The sequence below is a fragment of the Hylaeus volcanicus genome, chromosome 1 (assembly GCF_026283585.1).
Source record: "Hylaeus volcanicus isolate JK05 chromosome 1, UHH_iyHylVolc1.0_haploid, whole genome shotgun sequence".
NCBI classification, from domain to species: Eukaryota; Metazoa; Arthropoda; class Insecta; order Hymenoptera; family Colletidae; genus Hylaeus; species Hylaeus volcanicus.
Window position 1 is genome coordinate 25,466,693 of NC_071976.1, and position 23,778 is coordinate 25,490,470.

The 23,778-nt window shown below is 40.7% G+C and overlaps 2 protein-coding genes across 2 annotated transcripts; one reads left to right on the top strand and one right to left on the bottom strand.

Moving 5' to 3' along the window:
• The first annotated feature begins 655 nt into the window (after positions 1-655).
• On the top strand, positions 656-1,769 carry LOC128878522 (28S ribosomal protein S11, mitochondrial). Its single transcript, XM_054126806.1, has 5 exons — positions 656-996; positions 1,089-1,216; positions 1,287-1,387; positions 1,472-1,537; positions 1,610-1,769. The coding sequence occupies exons 1-5, from the start codon at positions 752-754 to the stop codon at positions 1,715-1,717; spliced, it is 648 nt and encodes a 215-aa protein (XP_053982781.1). The 5' UTR covers positions 656-751; the 3' UTR covers positions 1,718-1,769.
• Positions 1,770-1,790: 21 nt separating this feature from the next.
• LOC128878517 (transmembrane protease serine 9-like) lies at positions 1,791-23,438 on the bottom strand. The gene is made up of 5 exons (XM_054126792.1): positions 23,321-23,438; positions 14,352-14,535; positions 6,434-6,738; positions 3,915-4,066; positions 1,791-2,307 (listed from the first exon to the last, which is right to left on the bottom strand). Exons 1-5 carry the CDS (start codon positions 23,397-23,399, stop codon positions 2,137-2,139), a joined length of 891 nt encoding a protein of 296 aa, XP_053982767.1. The 5' UTR covers positions 23,400-23,438; the 3' UTR covers positions 1,791-2,136.
• Between the last annotated feature and the right edge of the window lie 340 nt (positions 23,439-23,778).

A 23,778-nucleotide genomic window follows, 5' to 3' on the forward strand; every position in this document is an offset into this window, starting at 1 on the left:
GGATAATGAATACGAATTTGAACAAGATCAACCGATATTATCCGACATTAGAGTAACATTAACAAAAGAATTCTATAAAAAGAACATTTAGATGTAGGCAGCGTCAATTAGTCACAATATAATCGTTCAGCCATCACTATCGGTAAAATGGAGCGGATAATGTAGGATGGCGCTACAATTTTTAATTAAATGGTCTTACAGAAGTACAATTAGAATAAAAAGAGAGACCAATATGAAGACTGAAGATTGTTAGGTTGTAAGGAAAAAGTATATGTCTTCTAAAAAGATTCTATTTTCTTTTGTCTGTGATACAATAAAATATATATATAAAATAGACGAGTTACTATTCCTATATAAAGTTTATTAACATAGTAGAATAAAGAATATGACAACCTCGATTTACGAATTAAAAAGTTTATTGTTATGCCTTTCATTATTGCGATTAGATATAAGAAGGATAGTCAGTAAGAATAGAGACTAAGAAGCGTTACTGTAAAACGTTTAAAAGAGGAAATGTAAAAAGAGAGCATCACATAGTAGTGCAAAGTACTACTCTGAATGTACGCACATTAATTTAATAAACGATAAACAATAAACAATTAAATGGTGCCATCTAGTGTTGAGAAAATAAACTAATTCTCGACAAACTTGGGCGTTTTTACGCTAGAGGCGCTGACCGAAAACGTGTATGTGAATTCTATTGGGTTTTTGAAGATTGTTTTATTTTTACCTGGTTATTGTGTTTATATAAATGAAAATGATTACATCCACTCTACGATCAGCAGTATGTTCTCTAATGAAAATGAAAGTCTTCTCTGTGGAAACGTTTTCAAGATTATCGTGTTTGAGCTACACGAATGTCAGAAGTCATCACATAACCTCAAATGATTTGAGAGAATTTCGAGTGGACAATATGAAATTTAGAGCCCGTGACACCGGAAAGCACTCGAATCGAGTGGATGGCGAGGTTTCGAAAGATATTGCTATAGGTGACCAGTAAGTAATCGATATTATTGTATTAATATGTAAATAGCATTTGAACGGTTCTCTAAAGCATATGATGTTATGTTATTTTCAATCACATTCAGAAGCTCACTTTTCCCTGATGCATCAACCCCAGATAAAGTTATTAATGGTATACCATTCAAATTGTTACCTATTATTAATATAAAGGCAACACCTAATAATACGATAATGAATGCTACCTCTTTCAATGGTAAGTGTTAACTATTGGTATTGTGTTTTAAATATAGTTCTTATCTACAATAATAGCAATGGCATTGTAGGAAAAGGAATACTAATTCATTCTGCTGGTATGGAAGGTTTCAAAAATGCCAAAAAGGGTACTAACATTGCAGCGCAACAAGCTGCTATTACATTTGGAACCGTACGAAACTTTTTATATTCAATGTTGTAGTGTTCTGTATTTTCATACAGTTTTTCTTCTAATGTGTGTTGTATTTCTTTAAAGCGTGCTGTTGAAAAAGGTATAAAAATAGTCAGGGTAAGAGTACAAGGTCTTGGAGCTGGTAGAATGGTAAATACTAAAAAATGTGGTATAAATTATTTTGTATATTATGTTTACCTAATAAATATTTACTCTATACAGGCTGCCATGAAAGGACTTCAACTCGCAGGAGTCAATATTATTTCTGTCACAGATAACACTAGAGTATCATGGAATCCTTTAAGACCTAGGAAAGCAAGAAGAATATAGAATGTATATAATTTATAATAAAGAATTCAATAAACTAATTCATCCCATACTATATTCTGTCTACAACTTTATTTAAAATGTACCATATAACTTCATGCAACTTATAAACACATAATACTTTTCATGGTAATCTTTCCTGAATATATACAATACATTATTATCATATAATAATTATATGTACGATTGCACAAGAAGAATGTAATCGTAAATAAATATGACTAGATGAAAATATGAATTAAAAACTACTTCAACATAATTATGGCTTTTTAAGTTTGCTAACATACTTCTTTTCTCACACATCGCAACAATAAAACATTCTAAGTTATGATCGACGCACAGCGTATCTATTTCTAAATTCTTAAAAATTTATTTTCCGCTGTGGTCGAAGTCAGTGAAACGATAAAGCTTTGAGTTGTCTTTCATCGTATTGAGAGTGCGTGTTGCTTGATCCAAGGTATATACTCCGATACACGAGTATATACACCAGGAAGTCGCGGGCGGGCACATCCTACCCCCGACGAGACTATTCCCACGACCATCATGTTACTGTTAGGGTAGCTTCCAATCATCAAAGGGCCACCACTGTCGGTCTGAAAAAAAAGTGTTACACATACAGCTGTTTCTTGAATATTTGGCTGTTTATGAGAACGAATCAATGCAATATATTTCTGTGTTTCTATCTTTCATGGTCCTCACTGTTGTTGTAATCAAGGTTTTCGAAATAATCACGACGAGTAGGTAGTACACACATACTAATAATATATTTCGCTCATATTACTCATTTAGAAAAATAACATTTTCTGCAATGCAATTGAAAAAAATTCTCCTCAAGTACAAGACCAACAGATCACTGCACCCCTCATGGGGGATGAAAAGAATAACCAAGAGATATATCTAAGCAAATGCGAATGCAAAGTAGCGAAAAGCTAGAATTAAATGAATGCGAAGATCGAACAAATGTAAAACTGATGCATTAGGTGTGATAGTCAAGCTGTACGACTTTGCGCCCCTATAAATAAATCTCACTCACGTATGAAAGTGATTCAAGTGAAATCAATTTTCCGAGTTATTCTCTTACCATCGTCAAAGAATATTCAAAGAAATGTTTAAAAAATCCTCAAACAATCGATATCGAAACCCAAGAATGCAATATCTTAAATAATACATCGTCACCAGTGACCGACGCGGTGCGAAGTATATCGTCAACTACCGATTTTCAACGTGTGAAACGAATTGCGGTGTACTTACAACCATAACGCGAAACGATTCTCAAGCACCGACCGCAGAAGCAATTATATTATCTATTCAGTGGCCACGGGCGACTAAACGCGGGACGCATAGGTCCGTTGGAATTGCCCAACGAAGTAGAAGATATCTCTCAAATGGACCGCGAACGGAATCACAAATACGCAATAAAACGTATCGGGTCGGAAACACGTACATATTCAACGAACACGTCTTTTTTTCCATCCCCTTCGTTCAGGTGGTGTCGATAATTACGTTACGCCGAACCGCAATATTTTGTCAACATACTTCTCCACGCTTTTCCGGGGGGGGAGAGAGGTTGGCGAGTATCGCTTTTTTTTCTTCCCCCACTCCGTTTTCATTTTGTTTTTGCGGTCGAACAATTTGGTCCGCGACCGTTTCCCCCCGTCGTTGTTAATTCAACATGTGCGTCCGCCGCACGACCACGGATATTTATTGAAATTCATGTCGCGGTCGTTCGACGGGGCGTGAATTTCGCGTATGAACGATTGACACGCAACGCGGTCTAACTAGCGGCACGTGAATAAACGAGGGTCGATACCAAGGGGAGGTAACAAGTTGAGGTGTGGATAAATGATATGCAGCTACAGAATCCCAAAATTGAAAAGATCGTGCTTATGGGTGGTTTTTACTTCGCCTGAGAAAAATATTGGTAACGTTTGCAGCGTTAGAAGAAACTTCCCTTACTAAGAGACTTGTGTTTCGACGATACACAGGGAATTTTTTCAAATTTTGAATAGAGTAACATTACGTGTAGAAAATTTGAAGAGAAGGAGCTTAAGGGCTGTTTCTACTTCGCCTGACAAAGTATTGGTAACGTTTGCACCGTTAGAAGAATAAGAAGTAGTGGATAACAAAATTTGAAACTTTCCTTATTATGAGACTTTTGTTTTGACGATACGGAAGAATTTTTTTTTAGAAATTCACTTACCCAGCACGAATCTCGGCCACCTTCTTCGTGGCCTGCGCACATCTGATTTCCCTCCACGCGAGTAGATTTGCCCTCGCTGGCGTACCACTCGCGACAAACACGGTTCTCGATCACACGAACGTCCACTTTCTGCAAAACGTCTGCTCGTTTGTCTGAAAGATAGCAATGGATTATTTGTTGCTCTTGATTTGTTTTGTGCAGTGTCGGAGAGTTTTGAATGATCTGAATCAATTATCTAAATTATCCCTAATTATCTGAGTCAACGTTTGAACGTGTGTCGTGCAATGTAAATTATGCTCGAATGCGTTTGAAAGAGCATGTTCGTTCGAAGGTTCAAAAGCATATCGATTTTCTCCGCACTTTTGTTTACACGGTAAAGTGTTAGAAACATATTGCTAAAAGGATTTTGAATTTCAAAAATTCATTTGCCGAAGGTACAATCGATTCAATTTATCGATGCACAGGTTTGACATAAAAGGGCCCTCGTGTATAAGCCATATTCGTCACACAGGAGAGCAAAATATGCATCGATCCTTTATTTGCCTTTTTCCACAATGGGAAATCCTTTTTGAGGGTGTACCCCAATTAATGTCGAAAATTACAATAGAATGTTTCGGCACTTTTTCAATGTGGAAATCAATTAAATTCGAACTCCTTTGTTTGGTTGTACGCTTAATGACCGATTCACATATCTATTGAAAATTTTGGTGTTGTTGTAGCAGGCTGGAATACTTTCCTATTATAAAAAAAAAATTCATATTTAAATGGAACGGTTCCATCTACTTTCATTGAACAACAATGAACGAATAATAATAAAATACCAAAATGGAGTAAAGAAGAAAAGACCATTGCATAATAATGGTGCCATAGTTGCGCAAGAATTTTAACATGTGTAGAAATTACATGAAACTATAATATACAGGGTGTCCCAAAAGTCGGGGGGGGAGGTGGGGGGGGTCGCCGGAAATGGGGGGTAGCTGGGACGATTCTGAACAACAATTTTCTTTGCAAAAATGTCGGATGGGGCTTCGTTAAGGAGATATTAAGCGAAAACCCCGACCAATCAGAGCGCGCGTAGACCGTTCGAGCGGGCGCGGTAGCGAAGGCCACATGTTTGGCCGCAGCATCGTTGTTCGCGTATCATTGTTGTTCATCGTGACTCATCGTCACTGGCCGGTCCTCTGCCGCTGTAACCCCCCATTTCCGGCTCCTCCCCGACTTTTGGGACACCCTGTATATATGTAATATCCGCGCCTCCCATACCCAACAATAAAGAGTCAAATAAGAACACGAAACATAGGCTACGGGATTGGTCGCGTAGGTAAAGCGGTCGACTGTGGATCCGAGGATCGTGGCTTCGAATCCCCGTGCCTTATTTTTCGTTTAGACTCCTACATATAGGGGCTCGTCCGGGATGGGGGGTTACAGCGGCAGAGGACCGGCCAGTGACGATGAGTCACGATGAACAACAATGCCACGCGAAGGACGGTGGAGCGGGCAACAATGAGGCGTCGAGAGAGAAAGAGAGAGGGGAGTACACTCGCGAAAGAGGGCGCGGCGCGCACTGTTGTTGAGACGCGAAACCCGAGAAAACGGACATTCGACAACAAGCCCCAACCGACATTTTTGCAAAGGAAATTGTTGTTCAGAATCGTCTCAGCTACCCCCCATTTCCGGCTCCTCCCCGACTTTTGGGACACCCTGTATATAGAAATACATTATAGAAATTGGTCTCACACATCATTCAGGGAGGAAAACCCATCCCTTCCCTGAGACCCATTATAACCAAGGATTCCAATAACAATTATTGTTAAGTGATTATTAATTATCAATATAAAAACATTCCAAAGCTCCTCCGGTACATTAGAAGATTAATATTCGCTACATTAAAATTTTCAAAGCTCTTCTGGTACATGAAAAGTACATCAGTATATACAGAAAAGAAGTATTAGCAATTTTCTATATGCATCATCAATTCATTCGGCACGAAAGCATCATTCGGCCGTAGCTGAATTCGAACGCCCATTCTCCGTCTCCGTCACAGTTACAGAGGGGGCGAGTCCGGCGCAAGTAAGCAAGAACTTTTGTAGAATGCAATTCCAAGGGAGAATTCGGTTAGATGCTCCGGGAGCCATTGCAGCGGAACTTTCCAGTACATGTTGATAACTTCGGCGTGTCTTTACTTATTCACTTCAACGGCAACGATCGCGTCGTTAATAAAGCAAACTGTACCGAACTTGTTGAAAAGTTGCCTTTATCTTTCTTAATCCAACTTAGTTCGCCCCGACGAGCGTACCAGTTCGCTTGTTCGTTCGTGAGATTCGCGTTAAAACGTTTTTGCGTTGGGTGGTGGGGTAGGACGAAACGCGCGGAGAAAATCGACGACGTTCGATTTAATCCAGTCCCGCCCCCGATTAATTCAATGGCAACTGGCGGATAATCAACGTTAACGACTCCCTCGTTCCCGCGCGAATTAGTCGAAAATGATGGGACGACGGGAGGTGGCATTATTTACTTACGTTTGGACCTGTCTTCGCCTAGCCAGCCCCATCCGGCCGCTTTGGCGAGTTCCCCGCCGAAGGCGCTGTATCCTGGTTTCCCTGTGGCCACAGGTAAACAGGCGGGTTTCACGCTTTCCGACCAAGCGATTGGCCTCGCAAGTTCCAGGAGGGCAATATCGTCTAGGTATTTTCCGCATTTGTGGCCTGGGTGCAAAATAGCGTTCGCCACTCTCTCTTCCCTCGACGGTGGCACTTCCGGTCCTCTCAGATTGTACTCGCCGAGGCTCACCCGCAATTGACCGACGGGGATCACGGACGTTGCCCTGTGGCGGTCAGAGACAAGAACTTTTCAGTGAAATTCTACCTTGGGGGACGGGGAGACTGATTTGAATCGATGTTGAGAATCTTGGACGTATAGAATCTCACGGGGACAAGGTAGTTCTGATAACCGAGTAGTTCGGATAATAGAGGTCCACTAGCTAGTCCATAATTTCTTTACTGTGAAGTTGCACGCTCGATTATGATTTAGGTAGTAGAAACTATGGAGGCCTAGAGGTTGATAAGCTCAACTACGGAGAGCTAAAAGGTATTGAGCTTAACTATGGGTGGCTAGAGGGAGCTGGTGGGTACTGGATTCTGGCACGGGGTGCTAGAGACTACTCAGCTCAGGTACAGGGGTGCTAGAAAGTATTAACCTCGGTTACAGGGGTGTTAGAGAGTACTAAGCTCAGCTCCGAAGGTGCTAGAGGATACTAGTCTCAGTTAAGAAGAAGTAAACGGGTACTAGGCTCAACTATGGGGGCCTAGAGTGTACTGGATTCAGCTCCGGGGGTGCTAGAGAGTACTAAGCTCAGCTACAGAGGTGCTAGAGAGTAATAAACTCAGCTACAATGGTGCTAGAGGGTACTAGGCTCAGCTATGGGAATCTAGAACACACTACGCTCAGCTATTTAGAGCTAAAAGGTACTACGATCAGCTACGAGTTCGTATATCCAAGGATAAGCATGACGTTTGTCGAAATATAGTGCAGATGGACGGAGTACTACTGTATTACAGCAAAGTGAACTGTGCGGATACCGAGAATCGTGCGTTAGTGTCACCGGAAGCTGTTGCATAAGCGTCACGCTGCCATTCCCACCACTTAACATAGACCTCAATTCGGATACGACGTTGAAAACGTTCGATGCCAATGACCGCTAACGTACACCTGCAACAATTTTAACCTACCCAGCGGAATAGTTCAACAGAGGCTTCGTGTTTCGCCTCGCGAAGTTTACAACGAGATTAACGTGCAATTAATGGCGCTGGTCCCGTAAAAAGGCCACTCCTTCCACGCCGCGATCCACCATTTAACCAGCAGTGCATTTTAATTGGAAGGGTGCGACGATTAGGGGAAGGAGTGGCGATGATGCATCCAGATTAAGTCGTATAATCCACGAGGGAACAATGGAAGGGCCTCCGGCAACCCAGGAGGGGTACATTAATACCTAGAAGGGAGACCAAGCGAGAAGGGAAGCGAAACAGGGTCTCGAAACTTGGGGAAACCACCAGTCGTGCACGATCGCGCCACCACGCCACCTCGACCTTCTCATAAAAGAAACGAAGCAGCGAAGAAACTGGAACGAAACAATCCCCCGCGTAATACGAGAGAAACCGCGAGGGGGTTGCTGGCATAATTTTGTTAGTTATTCGGAGACGGCGTGGCGGACCGATTAATTAACCGAAGCCACTGTACTCGAGACCATTCAAACAGCCACCAGCGTTGCTACGCCCCCCACCGACGGTGGTGGAACAAAAATCCCGGTTAAATAATTGCCAACGTCCAAGGAAAGACACTGCTCCGCGAAAGAGCTGAGTTTTCCCCACTTTGGCGGGCGAAAGGCTGCCGGAGACGGAGGAAATGAAAGGAGCATCCGCTGGAAGAACGAGACGGCTGCCAGAGGGACGGGCACTGTATCCCTCCTGTATACCTATACACTTCGTTCTCGGTGCACTTAACTTTCACGATGATTACTTGCCGGCGACACGCGGCATCGTTGCTGGACTTTGACTCCTTGGTCGGCGGTAGCGTGAGAGCCAGGAACCGGGGGGTGGAAAAAGGAAGGGGGCTATTTGTCCTACTTGGCCTACATGTATCCGTAATGTGTATAAAGTGGATGATATACCTGGCCATTTTTCAACGTAACGTCGCCGACCGGAGCCTCGCGAAACGAGAGCTTAAAAAGTTACACCGCCGGGAACGTCGCTTCCCTTGATTAACTCGTTTCCCGTACCTCGCCGTTTCGAGGTCAGGTATTAGATCCATTGGCTGGGGGGGGGGGGGGGCAACCGTGTGCCGTTCGCTCGACTGGATTCCTTTCGGATTACGTCGTGATGCACGGGCATCCCTCGAATAACACGATACTGCGGGATGCTGCCTTTCATGTCGCTGAATTGCAGAACCGCCAGGTTTACTTGATACCGCTCGTTGCGGTAGGGGACACGCTTACAAGCTGGGTGCTCCGAAAGTAACGATACTGGTTGCTTTGTGACGAGCGGTCGAGTTAGTCTTAACAAGAGTCGAGGGGACTAGTTAAAATGTTCAGGTTATGACATGGAAACAATATAAATTATGCAATGCGTTATTAATCCTTTGAGACCCGGCGTCCACAAATGAGGACGCGAAATTTCAAAAGACTCATACACCACCGACGCTATCGATTAGGGCAAATGCTCTTATTCGTGCACACGAAGAATGACCAGTTTTCCTTGAAAACTACGCTATTTAGGAATTTTTTAAATTTTTTCTATACTAATTTTAGTTCAAGTTAACCCTGAAAGTTAAATTACATTAGTACGAGAAACAAAATAATTCAGGTATGAAAGGGTTAATGTATCATGATCTGAATGGTTAAATAAGTTCACTTGACAAAAGTCGGGAACGTTTATTCTGGTCTGAGTAGTCGATTTAGATTCTATAACAACGAGTATCGCTCATTGTTCAACTTTTTGTATACTGGGTTGTGACTAAATACCATGTAACACCTATCCATAAATATGTGGACTCGTTCAATGAATAATTGTGTACTCTGTAAATCATTATTATGCAATTTTTGATTGCTAAATTTCGTATTAGATGTGTGTTTAGTACCGTTTAATAATATTAAATCATTAACAGGATGTCGATGCGTTAATGAAAAGAAAATTGAATTAATTTTCATTATAGCTGGGGAGACATTCAATCAAGTGTTAATAAAATATATTCTCCAATGCAACACAAACTAAATACAGAAACCTAAGTGATATTCCAAAATAGATTCGTAATTTTTTTAATGTTTACATTGGACGCTTAAACGATCCATCGTCGTCAGTTTAATTGTCCGAAAATCGTTATAAAAATTGCGCAGAAAAACGAAAATCGTTGTTTTAAATGATGCCTCGAGCACGAACCGTTCTTCGGGTTTTTCCGTGGCGATAGCTCTTGAAATAATTCTCTTTCGCGCGTAGGGCTGCATTAACGAAATTTATATCGGCCGTTTCCGTGAACGATAAAGAAATCGCGAACAATGGCCGGCGTCGGATATATTTTCACGACCTCGCGCCTGGTGGCAACGTTTTGTCATGCGTTTTGCATGGCCGCTAGCAATTACCGAGTGGTCTGTAATCTACACGCAATCATGGTTTACAACGCCGAAGCTCCGTTGGATTCTCTCTCTGGCCACCCTGTCCAGTTTTCAACCCCCTCCGGCCCCTTGCACCCCTCTCGCTCGGTCTTTCTCTTTGTGGCCGGTGACCGAGAGAGATACGCGATGTCTGCACGTTTCATCGCACAGCGTTACTGTCTCGACGTTTAATTACACCTGCATGGACACCATTACACGCGAGCCACCCGATATACACGGGGAAAAGAAACTACAAATATTTTCGAAATCCTCTCTCGGCCTTGTTAAATATTTGAGGTGGCCTTGGTGCGCGTTCAACAACTAAAAATTTATTTAGAGACTATTCCAGAAATTGATCTATCATTAAGGATATCAGTGCTTATTTAAAATGAGTGAAATCTGTTGAATAATAGTGCTAGCGTAGTTTAACTTTATCGTCTCGGTGACATGAAAGAATAATCGAAGGAAACTGTCAAGAGAAATTATTTTAATCTTTAACTTTGTGCTTTACTAGTAGAACAAAGTTTCACCTTCTTATTTACCTTCTTCTTTGCGTTTCACTAAGGTAGAACAAGAGTAAACTTTGTTACTTCTATAGATATGTATTAATTGCAGTGAATTTATTTATTTAAATCGCTTCGGTATATTCTCGTTGTTTGAAGTATACTTTTACTGTTGTATCGCCCACTTGACACGTAAAAATATTTGTCGAAAAGTGTTTGCGATATTAACGCATCGAGTTTTGAAAGAATTCGAATATTTTAACTGCTACAAAAGTAACGACCATATTCTCTGAGATAAATTGAAATCTTCCTCCTACGTATAGTTAATATCGATATATTGTTTAATTTACGATTGATTGCTCGAATTTTCTTAGATAAAGATTATACGCACGAATACAAATAGAAAAAAACACTGAAACAAATTGTTCGCGTAGATTGGTTCGTCGAAAATGGACGTATGAATATTTTTTATTTCTAGCGGTGAACGCTACCCAACCGTTTAATACAAGATGGCCACTTGACTCTGTTTGTTCGCGATTGTTTATTAATGCAAGCACCAACCATGCAATTTTTAACTCGTCACAATTGCTCGTCGCGTTTTCATTCGAGGTTAGCTCGAGGTAAAATACGCTCGACGTTTCATTTAAAATGTAATCGTTGCTCCAATTAACATCGATATCGTCCCGCGAGCTCGCGTGACTGTACCGAACGAAAATGTGTCGTTTTATATCATTTTAACGAAGCGATTGGTCGTTTATCCGCTTACGCGATAATCACAAAGCGGGTACGAAGTCAGAGGAACGTTTGTCCTGCAACTAACGCAACTCGATTCGCTATATTTGTGCGTATAAATTCATCAAAACGCGGAAATGATTTCATTAAATTTTGTTGCTCCTCTACCACCTTCTATCAACGTTTCCTCCATTCGATTCAGCTTTTAATTAATTACGTATACTTCAACGACTGTGTTAATTGTAAATATTAACTCCAAAGCGGGTTCTATGAATGTTAAGTTGCGAGTAAGTGGAATTACTTAATTGTTTTCCCGAGTATTATTTCCATAATTATTGTACCTCTGTAATTTGTGTCTTGGAAGAGTTTATCTTTATTAGAAATATTTTCTTTTATGACGACTACGATCAATTCTCCTCGTGTACGTTACAAATACTTGTTATTTTTATTTTCCCTTAAAACCCTTCTTCGTTATTGTTTTGGAAATTCTGAATTAATTAGAATAGAATAAAAACCAGACATCCTCAAAAGTTTTCGTATTTACTTTTCTAATTTCGGAAACTGAATAATTCTTGAAAACCCACAAACGGAGACTATTGAAATATCTATTTTCCATATGAAACAAGTATGAAATCTTGTTATTACGATCCAGAATTGATACTTGTTCCAAGTTTGTTGCCTTCAAACTAAGCGATCAGCTCAGAAAGATGCGATACGCGAAACGTAATATTTTTTTTTTAACAACACGCATTCGAATGCAACAAATTTCACTGGAGTCTACGAAAGTCGCGTACCAGGATGCTGGCTCCGGGAATTTCGCGCAGCATTTTTATGCATTTCATAATTTTTTTCGGCCACCGGCGTTAAACATTTTATCCTTGAGTCGGGCGTGATGATTTTTTCAAAACGCCTCTACGTAACTCTGCTCCTCCGTGTCGAGCGACACGCGGATTTCTAGTTTTTAAACCGGCACAGATTCGCGCGAATGGATTAAGTGGATTACGACGCAGTCACTTTGCGAAGCCTTTTGAGGCAGCGGGATCTTAAAAAATTAAACCATTCTGTCTGTAGTTTAAATCTCATTCCACCGTGTTTCCACGTGCATCTGCCATAATTCCGCGTTTAACGTTCGAGAGGAGGAAGCGTATCTTACGAATATGATAAAACGTCCTGTAAACGGAAATTCCGTCAGAAATATAGCAAATAGGCTTTATATATATGAAAGTTTTATTACGACCATAAGAAGTACTCGGTTTCGTTAATAAATTTTGTTAATCCAATTGTTAGGTGTGGGAATTAAATCTGTGCCTTCATATTTACACATTTGTAACTCTAGTTCAAGTGGAAATATTTATACTATGTAGTAATTGAGTACGTGAATTGACTTTCATATTTTTTTGGGGGTTGTGTGACTTAGGGTAGATTAAAAGTTGTATAGTTTTTCTCTGTAAATGAACGATAAGTTTACTTTTCAAAGGCACAGAATTAATTTCTACACCTAATGAATGTTCCATAATTATAATACAATGAATATTTTTTTCCTTTATAAATAATTCAAGAAAAAGTATATGCAGAGCAACCTACCGAAATTAGTATCGATCAGCAAACTCCACCAACAAGGTAAATTATCTCTCCTATGATAATGTTTGGTACGTTTCTGAACGTTTCTCGCTACATTCGTACGATCAATTTTCCATCCGTCGCGAATTAAGCGCCTGGTGTCATTTTTCAATCATTCGGATGGTATCAGTATAATTGCAGCACGGGTTGTCAAACAACGCGTTCGCGGGAGCGTTGCGTTAACATTTTACGCGACTATACCGAGAACGACAGGAAATTTTGGCGCATGTGGCGCCGTGAATATCGGTCACGATAAGATCTATCCGCGCGCGGTTGTAGATTCGATTACTGGGAACAATGGGCAGCTTTCCATGAAGAAACAGTCGGTTTTCTGCTCATGGATATTTTCGAAGGCAGCCCGCATATTGATTGCACGAACACGCGTGCACCGGCATTGTTGTAAAGAATAGCGATATAAATTATCACGCGGTCGATATTAACGTTACGACGATAATGCTTTGAAATTTAGATGCGCGTTTTCCGATATTTTCGTCCTGGAATGCCGAGGAAACGAACTTTCGAATTTAACGCTCGGAGAATCGTTAATTTGAATTTATAAACGTTCGATATAATGGCGGGCAAGCAGTGTCGGGGCATTATTCAAATAAAAATTCATTTGAATACAAATAACGAATGAATAAGTAATCGTTATTCGTTTATTCATTATTCAAGTTGCTCGCTATACCAATTAATAAGGGAAAAGCTCTCGTGGGCCTTTAACTAGGACTTTCGGGAGTTGATTGTCTTCTAATGAGAGTGAAGTTTGAAGAGTGTCACGTGTGAATGAAAGAAAGCTCGTCATTATAAATAGAAATGTGTTTAAATGAAGTTACAAAATTAAATTACATAGGTTGATGTACAGAATATATATGTTACATATCAGGATTAATTTTCTCAGATACTGTCATCGAAATAGGAGCAATACTAAAAGAAAATTATAAACTTGTGTTCGTTTCGTAATCTGTCAACTTCCATTGCATTCTCAACTCAGTTGCCCATTCCCATATTTACTAAACATACAATTTCTAAAAGAAACAAAACATCGAGTATCACCATCAACGTCTGAACATCAATTCGTGATTACCAATTACCGAGTCAATTATATCTCATAACAATCATGTCGGTTACTTGTATTACTCAGTAAACATACCCATCACTCACTGCCACGATTATGATTAATTCAAAATTGTCGATCAACAACCAGATTAGGTTTTCCCCGATACCGTTCTGCATTCGCTAAGTATCCCGTTGATTTATGAACAGGGGTGTATGTAGCTCGTCCTCGTAACTTGTCGGAAACGTGTTTGCCCGTATTGTGCCTCGGACATCGCGTCGCGTACCGCGCGTTCCGTTCGGCACGATTCGCGCGAAAGTCGAAATAATGGAACGATACGTGTGCAAATGTTACGACGCGTCGCATACACGCGGGGATGTACTTACGAGCACAAGCAGTGCGCCGCAGTCAGAACGAATCTTGAATTAAGAATAGTACCGCCGCAGAAGTGTCCTCCCTTTCTGCTGATGCTCACCATCCATGGGAACTCGTGCGGTACAGCGTTTTGTCCTCCGACGAGTCTCGCCGTGCGCGTCCCAGTCGCTCCTAGGCCGCAGGAGACGTCAGCGACTGTTAAAAAAAAAACGCATTGTTCATTGTTAATATTTGACGAGATTCATTCAGTAAGTAATGCTTACGTAGAAACAAAAATTGGTGCTTGAACTTGTTCACTGGATGGGGTATTTAAATGGGAATAAATGCACCTTAGGAAAATGGTACACTATTTTTGAAGGGCACTTGTAATGACAGATATCATTTTTGTTGAGGATTCTTTTATATGAGATCTTAAGTCGGGTTTTGAGGTGCAGTTTTTAGTAACATGGTAGATAACAGTATTTTTATTTAATTTTTTTTTAAAGTAGTAAAGAGATTCTTATATTCAAGAGGAAGAACAAAAATAATGTTTCAATTAGATTTCAAGTTAGTGGATTTTTGAGTAACCTGGTAGACAACAGCATTTTTATTTTATTATTTTTTAAAAAAATTTTAGAGGTTCTTAGGCAAGAGAAAGAAAAAAAATAATGTATCAATTCGTGCAATAATTGTTTCCCTGCATGCGAGTGGTTATTATTACTTTTTCATATTGCAATAGTTTTAATGGTAAAATTCAATCAAGCTTCAAAATTTTGTAGAATTTTATCATTATACTCGAGGAGTAGAGTCAGGTTTACATTAAAGTGAATCAGTAATTTGAATTCTGAATCCCATTGAATATTCAAACAATATGGGAATGTGGCGATCGAATACTTTCGCAACCTCGACCGAAATAGCCCGTATACCGAACGAATGGATAAATAAAAGAGAAAATAAAATGGAGAAAATAGGTCCTGAAAGTTGTAACCACCGAAGGATCTCGTCCTTGTCTCGCTCTTTTTTCATTAAACGAGCTCGCACACGCCAGAGGTGAGGTCTTGCACTCGTGCCAGGAAAGTTCGTTTTACTTTTTATCGGAAATAATCACTTAGCAAACAGCGTGTTCATTAACGCCGAACGAAACTCCATTCCGTTCGTTCCCTTTCGCGAAACGTTGCTGCTTTTCCGCTACACGGGCTCCGAATCGAAAACGTGTAGGGCAACGTGCGCCTCGTGGAAACGTGTTCCGAGATGACAGGAACTTATTAACCCTTCGCACTCGGATGTCACCTCTGAGGGGATATCGTGAGGCTAGCAAGAAAATTAGATACGGGAGTGTAAAGTTTTCGAAATTCATGCTTCCTTAGAGTTTTCCGTTGGAGTTGCACGAAAAAGCAAATCGAAATATGGGGCACGTTTTTACTTTTAAGTAACTTGAGATTAATAACAGAATTTTTAGTAATTTTCTTGTGCAAGCATCATGCAGGTTTCTATCTTTGTATAGGTATATATTTATGGACAAAAGAGAGAAATGAGGTTTCAATATGAGCAATAATTGTATTTTTTGCTTGTGACTGATTATTCGAGTGGCTTCGAACATTTCGTGCAATTCTACCAATCCAGAGCTATTTCTTCTTGTGTTCAGTGTTCTTCACACACACACATACACGCGCGCGCGCGCGCGCGCACGCACACAAAGTTATAAATTGGCAATATCGTACTACCAATTATATCTCCTTCTTCCATTTTGCAATTTACAAAATGGTGACAAGGATAAAGGACAAAAATCATTGCAGTGTACAATAAATTCTAGAGAAATCGTTTAAATATCGGGTGCAAAGGGTAGGAGTTTCCTCGATCAGGTTGAAGCGCAGAAGTCCCGGAAAAGGTTTAAAAGGATCCAAGTCGTCTTCGAAAACCTTTCCAGAGTGTAGGTCGGGTTCGACGGGATGTCCAGCAGCCGCGGCCGGTTTAATTGAAACCCGAACCAGCGCGTACAGCGGAATGTTAACCGATTCAAGAGGATCCTGGTCGCTGACGGTAGCGGTACTGGCATCGCGCGAATTTAATGCCCCGAGCAGATAGGGATAGATACGGCGGATCTGTCACCGCAATCCCTGCGACACCCCCTCGGCCTCCCTTTGGCCCTCCGCCGAATCCCCTCTCGTTTCACGCCCCGCCTGATTAATTGGACCTCTACGTCTGCACCAGGGCAGGCTTTACGTGGAAGCAAACGATGTAACCCCCCCGTTGCGTTCGGATGTCTAGTGTTTTGGGAACGTTTCAACGAGGATAGAGGGGTAACAAAGGACACGTTTTTCTGGTTACATAATTCCGTGTGGGTAGTCGTTGAGCAAAATGCTGCTGGGACTGAGACCAAGATTGAGGGAAGAATTTGTGGACAGTAAATTTTATTGGTGTTTATTTTATAGGCTTTAGGTAGAGATACTGGTATGATCCTATTTTCGCAGCTTACTATTTAATTATCTAAGGTATAGCGTGATCAAATTTAAGATTTTAGGTAGAAATACTCGATTGATCTAATTTTTGCAACTCAATATTTAAGTGTCTAGGGTATAGCGTGGTCAAATTTAAGATTTTAGGTAGAAATACTCGATTGATCTAATTTTTGCAACCCAATATTTAATTGTCTAGGGTATAGCGTGGTCAAATTTAAGATTTTAGGTAGAAATACTCGATTGATCTAATTTTTGCAACCCAATATTTAAGTGTCTAGGGTATAGCGTGGTCAAATTTAAGATTTTTGGTAGAAATACTCGATTGATCTAATTTTTGCAACCCAATATTTAATTGTCTAGGGTATAGCGTGGTCAAATTAAAAATTTTAGGTAAATACACTCGTTTCATCTAATTTTGGTAACCCCATATTTAATCATATAATATACAATATAATATAGTAATATCTAACCCTTCGATTTTCATTTATCTTGTACCTGACACTGACAACAACAAGTCAGACTCATAGTGGAGCTTCCTGGTCTAGGTGTCTGACGTGTTATATTCTTTTAATGGTTTTGAAAAGACTTTTCTTTTCCTAAACGTCCCTAATAATATGATCAACGACTGCAAAAGTAAACGATGAGAACAGTATATCGATCAGTGTCCGTGCAAAGACTACGTAGATGTGGTTCTCTGTTGAATGCAGTTTTAGATAAGTCTCCGTCACAGTACGTCTTCAGTCGTTCATTATTTTGCGTCTCGATTTCTGAATTAATAGTTGCATTAGGGTGCCTGGTAGCTCTCGTGTCGACCCTGGCGCCGTCCCCCCCCCCCCACACACACAGCGGGGGTGCTCATCCCTCTGGGCTGAGTCTTCCCATTCTCTACTTCCGCCCTCTGGTTCCTCTTCTATTCTGCCCCGTTGAAGAGGCAGGAGGCTGGAAAGGAGAACCAAAGAGGGAGGGAGAGGGGAGAGGAGCAGAACAGGCATAGAATTCGAAGTCGCCTCTATTCGGAAACGCGTAATAGATATGTCAAAAGCAGACCGAACATGGTCATGATAATATGCTGATGCCTTCGTTGCGGCGTACCAGAGGACTACCCCCCTCCTTTCGTCGTGTTATCCAACCCCCCCGCGATTTCGCTTAGGCTTTCGCCAGGCCTCCCTTACTTTTTGCCTCCTTTTTAGTATTTTTCTTTTTTCATGGTCGACAGACCGAAGCTTCTTTTTCGAGTCTTTTGTAGGGACTCCGACTGCAGGTGGCAGCGGATGGAGTTATTTTAACGATCGGTCGAGCACGCGACGGAGGGTCGAGGGACTCGTGCGAAGAAAGGGTCCACGAGCAACCCTTTCGACTCTCCTTCGTTTGGTTAACCCTTCGCGGTTGCACGACTGTGTTTGGACAGCCATTCTATCTTCGTGGGGGGCAGAGGGATGAATGGACCAGGGGAACATACAGAAAACGTCGATTTTTGATAATCAAATTGTTGTAAAAGGATGGTTGGTTTCCCATAAAAAAAATTCCAACAGAAATCTTACCCTTAACTTTGAAAGTAACTACCTTTAAACTACACTCAGCAAGAGCGCATATAAACATTCGGTGTAGCCTCAAAAGTCACCCGGTCATCCAGCGTGTCCGCTTCTCGCGGAACACCCTGTAGAGTAGCGATACATTAAGTGTTTTATTCCGTCTGCTTTCTCCTTAATAAAAATACGAAACGTGCGCATCGCGGACCTTCATGACAGAGGCGACGATGAATTTTATACGGTCGCGGATTAAAGCTGCTCAGAAAATTACTAGTTAAAAAACCGATCAAAATTGGTCACACGAAAACCGTCGTTCAGTCGCGTAGGATATATATTTTTATTAGGCGCACGTACGAATATTCCAGGGGTTGTGTTGCGACTCGCGTGTCCGGTGGGGCGTAAAATTCAGTAGCACAAAACACGGATGTCCAGGCGTGTGAGATATGGGACTGTAAAGGATTAATCGGGGCTGTCTAGATCGATGGCAATTTATCTTGATAATTAATTTATCTTGCTGCCCGATACGAGATGACATTATAATTCGTTGGTTATGAAAATGATTTACGTAATCGTAATAGAAATATTTCACTAACGGCATATCCGAGCGCGCAGGGAATTTCAATCGCGCCGTCGAAATTTGATCGATTTCAATTGATATTCGTTAGACTTAATTTGTTGCTCATTTACTGTATTTCTAGTTACGCTGTACTGATAACTTTCGCACAGGCACGCGTTTCTGGTTCGATCTGAATTCATTTTCATATTAACGTATCGCAAGTTTCTCGTTTCTTTATCGTACACGTCTGTGGGCTTCAATTTATATATACTTTGAATATTTCAATTTGAAAAACTTATTGCTTCCACCTATAAATCATATCATTATTGAGTCTTGCTATTATTTTTGACGGAACCCACTAATTTTGGCGACAATATTAAGACGAATAAATTGTCAAAAGCTTATAGAAATTCTTTAACAAATTATCTTCAAAACAAGTGGAACAACTATGAATATTATTCATTAAATAATAAGCAATATATTCCTCTACATGCTCTGCGACCTATCCAAAAACATCTGTTATCAACAGCATTCGAGAAAAAGATTCGTAAAAGAAAACTTGATTCGAGGATTCCAAAGCAGAAGAGTCCTTAATCATCGCGATTCATTTCTTGGTTTATACCGTACCAGAATCTCTAGCGACTTCCTTGCTTCGCCTCGTGAGATTACATACTAATGGAAGTTGATTTCCGAGGCTGATAAGATAACGGCCGCGGAGGAACAAGTCAGAGTAATTTTCAGCTCGATATCGCTCTGGTAGAAAAGATACATCGCGCGGAGATCATCGATCATAGTCCCGGTAATTACCGTCTCGTTAAGGTTCAAGGATTGATTTCTAAAATGCAGTAACGATTCACGACTCGAAATCGATCGATTTAATTGATTGCAATAGTGCAAGTATACAGTCAGTCCCATAAGTATTCGTATCCTCTATGTCTGCCGAAGAAATTTGTCTCAATTAAATGATAGGCTTAATCCTTTGACGACAATTAAAAATATTTTACTCGAGACACTTTTATTTTTACAAATTATTCAAAAATATGCGTATAAATGTAATTATGGGAAGGAAATGGGAGGCAACCTATGGGAGGCATCTTTGTGACATAGGTAACATATATTCCAATTTGGTTTTTACTAGAGACCAGTAGGCACTTAAAAATTAATTTTAAATTTGTGGATTAGCAGTAGTAACCAGTTGCCTTGAAAGGGTTAATTTTTCCAAATAAATGTTTCAGAATGAATACGTACATGAATAAACTTCACACCTATCTATGAAACATCAAACCTATCATTTAATTTAGACAAACTTTAATAGACACAGTGGATGCGAATACTTATAGGATTGACTGTATGTTTACCAACATTTTCCTTCCCGTTTACACACTATTACTGTTTATTAATAGCCTCATCATAGAATTCCTCTGAAGACGAACGTTTGAAAAGACGTTGGCTCAGATAGGTCGGTTCTCTGTACTCTTTCCATTTTGATAGCATTATTACAGGATGTTACCAAAAATGTTTAAGAAATAATATACGAATAAAATCGCAGAAACAGGGCCCAAGACTAACGATACATGATCTACTCTGCCACAAAAAGGCATTCGCAATAATTCAAACCCAAATCTCTTCCCTTTTATTTCCCCTTCGTTTCCGTTTTATATCTAACCGAGTCTCAAGTCGTGCAACGCAAGGGGATTAACATTTAATCGTAACGTCGGTTCGACGCAAAATCGACGCATTTTCGTTACGTTAATTTATCGCCAATTACGCGTTCCCCATTAACGCGATTACCTGTCGGTGCGTGCGTGCCATTAATTTGTCCCTGGCCGTGCGCATCGAATGCATAAAGCTGACACGGCGTCGCGGAAATTTCGGAAATTACGGATCCTCTCTCCCCCGATGCGGTAATTAGATTTTAGGCGAGCGTGAGGCGCGACCTTCGTCGGGTTAAGAACCTTAACCATAGCCGAGGACGCCGAACGTTAGTCGACGGCTAAATTTCGAGTCATCGAGCCCGCCGAGGACGCGCGACGCCTAAGTTTCGGCCTTCGACCAGGTTATCCACCCACTTTTCTATTCCGACCGTGCCCACCTTCCGCCTACGTGACACTCTCGCTTATCTGACACTAGGTTACGACCGCCGGTGCAAAGTTTCCGCATAGTTTCATTGTTTCACTCCCGAACCCCGTCGCCCCTTCGCTCCTTTCGCGGAGGGATTCTGAACCGTTTAATAAAACGGCGGTGTTAGGTGTTGAAAACGTGCTTTCGAATTTGTAAAATTGAATTTAGAACGGTTATAAAATTTCTTTATCGCTCCGAGAATGTAATTGAGACGTTTGGGGTTGGAGAAGGTGAATTCGATAGGGCACATTTTAAACAGGGTTTCGGGGGGAAGAACTCGATTGGAGGACTCTATTTTAGGAAGTTTTGAATTGTTTTCTTTTGTGCCTCTATGGATTAGAAGTTATAATCGTATTTTTATGATAAAATGTGCAAATGGCTTAGGTCACCATGCGATGCTTGCATTACACTTCAATAAATCGGTGTTGATGTAATAGATATGATGTGTATTTGTTACTGTGCTTTAGTGTTTACAAGACGTAGAAGGGAATGAAATATTAAAAGCTTGAGTTGACCACCCGAGAGTCCCAATTTAAATATTATTGAACATCTCTGGGATTATTTAGACAGAGCTCGAAGAAAAAGAGAGCCAGAAAATAAAATATTCTTGAAATATAATGAAATATTAAATTATCCGACAAATTCATACTATTAGGTCATCCCATAAGTTCGTGCCGAAAACTGTGTCAATCTTCAATAAAAAAAATTGAATAGGGTAGCAGAAATTGTATAGTGACGGTATAATGACTACATATGTCAGAGAGGTGAGAAAATATTCTAAAATGAGAAAGATCACCTTTTTTTTTTGTAACACTTATGTGTAATATGTTTCACGTATGAATTTGAGTAGCAGAAGTATAAGTAGCATGAACTTTTAACAAACTTTTAACATTTTCATCTAATTCCAGGCTGTACATTGCGCAATAAAATTGGTAAAATAAATTATACAAGTTATATGAAAATTTATACACTTCCTTTAGCGATAAAAATGTAAAAGATGCGATGTACCGTAAGTGGTCTAGGAATTTTGCATATTACTTTAGGTGTAACGACGAGTTCGGTTTTACTACCCCTACCGTCACTCCATTCCTTTTCTTTTGGGTAAATATGGAATTCAAACCGGCTGCATAATCGTGAACTAGTGTGTTCGATAGGTTGAACCTTGTTCGGTGATATTTTATTAAACGTAACAATTTTCCAGGACGTTAGTCATCGTCGATAATGCGCGCAGCGTGGGAGGAGTAGCGTGAATTCGAGTTACGCGAAATGACAAGCTTAACGTTGGATTTTCGGAGGTCATTCATTACCGATGAATGCAGCGGCCCACTTGTACCCGGTGAAGCGTGATCGATTTTCGAAACGAATCGGATTCTAATATCCGCTTAGTATCGAATATCGGAACAGTCGCTAGGAGAGTATCGCGATATTAGCGCCATGCCGCAGTATTGTTTCTCAACGAACTCTGGGAAGAAGTGCTGTAAGTATATATGGTCGATGGTCTATTCCGGGCTTCTAAATTTTCATAACGTGGTAAAATGCGCCGCGCAAAGTATCTTAATTAGAGTGGATCGTTGAATTTTTATGAAAGTTGTGCAAACAGGGAGAGAGATGAAACTCAAATAGAGAGATTGCAACCACGATCAAGTGCTTTACGTTCGCGTCAACTTTGGTTTAAATTAAAACATTTATGGAAAAAGTTTTCGTTTGGATAAATTTCATGGAGATGAAACGATGTTCCGTCCCATGTCTGAATTATTATTAATCTCAGAATGCAGTCAAATCATCCAGCTGAAGAGTTAACAAAATTTAGAGAAAAGTTTAGCCCTCTATGGGCTCATGTAACTTTCAGGTCATATGCTAATATATTTTTTAGTCTGTTTTGCAAGATGACGAATACGTCTTAATTACATTGTGCAATGTCTCTGATAATAACAATATTGATGACGTTCGGCGGCACCATCAACTTGAAATACCAAAGTGTATGGCTTGCAAAATGCCTGCAAAATAAGGAAATTCGATCCATAGGGGGTTAATACACAGAAAATGCTCGTTGGGATCTTTGTATTAATATGCCTCTTTCTCTATATTAACCGAATAATAAAACAATAAATACACATCCCCCTTAATGACTAACAAACATTCCAACTCCGCCATTCGACTATTAAATGCCACGAATCCTTATAAAAATATCCCATTCCTCGAAATTCCCCCTTTCGAGTATCCCAGGAACGCTCTTAATGCCAAATTCCGAGGATATCGTTGGAAACCTTAACCCTGAAACGCACCCAGACCATTCGGACGGCTCCTCCCTTCGCCAATGGAGATTATTTACTCACGATTAATATGCTCGCTGGAAGCGTGTCTGGCGGCCAGGACGAATAGCACCAGGACTAAAACGCCGCGAAGTGGGACCATGTTGTTTAGGTCTCGGTGAGGCTCTGTCGGAGGACGATGAAAAAGTGTCGCAGCACCCACGCTATCGTCCCTTCTTTATACGTGGTTCCCTCACGGATTGCATCTTCCTCATCGTTCGCCATTCGTTCTTTGTCTTCCACCACCCTTGCCCGCGTTTCGGAGGCTCGAACTTCCCATACGACATTCATGACCATCGACACGATTGCTCGCGCCGGAAACACGACGATAATGCGAGTACAAAGCCACGACCACGGCCCCGATCCCGTCGACGTTCAAGGTGATTTCTTCGCGTTTAATACGCCGCACGACGTGCGCCTCCGCGGTGCTGCTCGGTCAAGGGCCGAGGGAGAGATACACATCGATTGTGACTCCTCTGGTT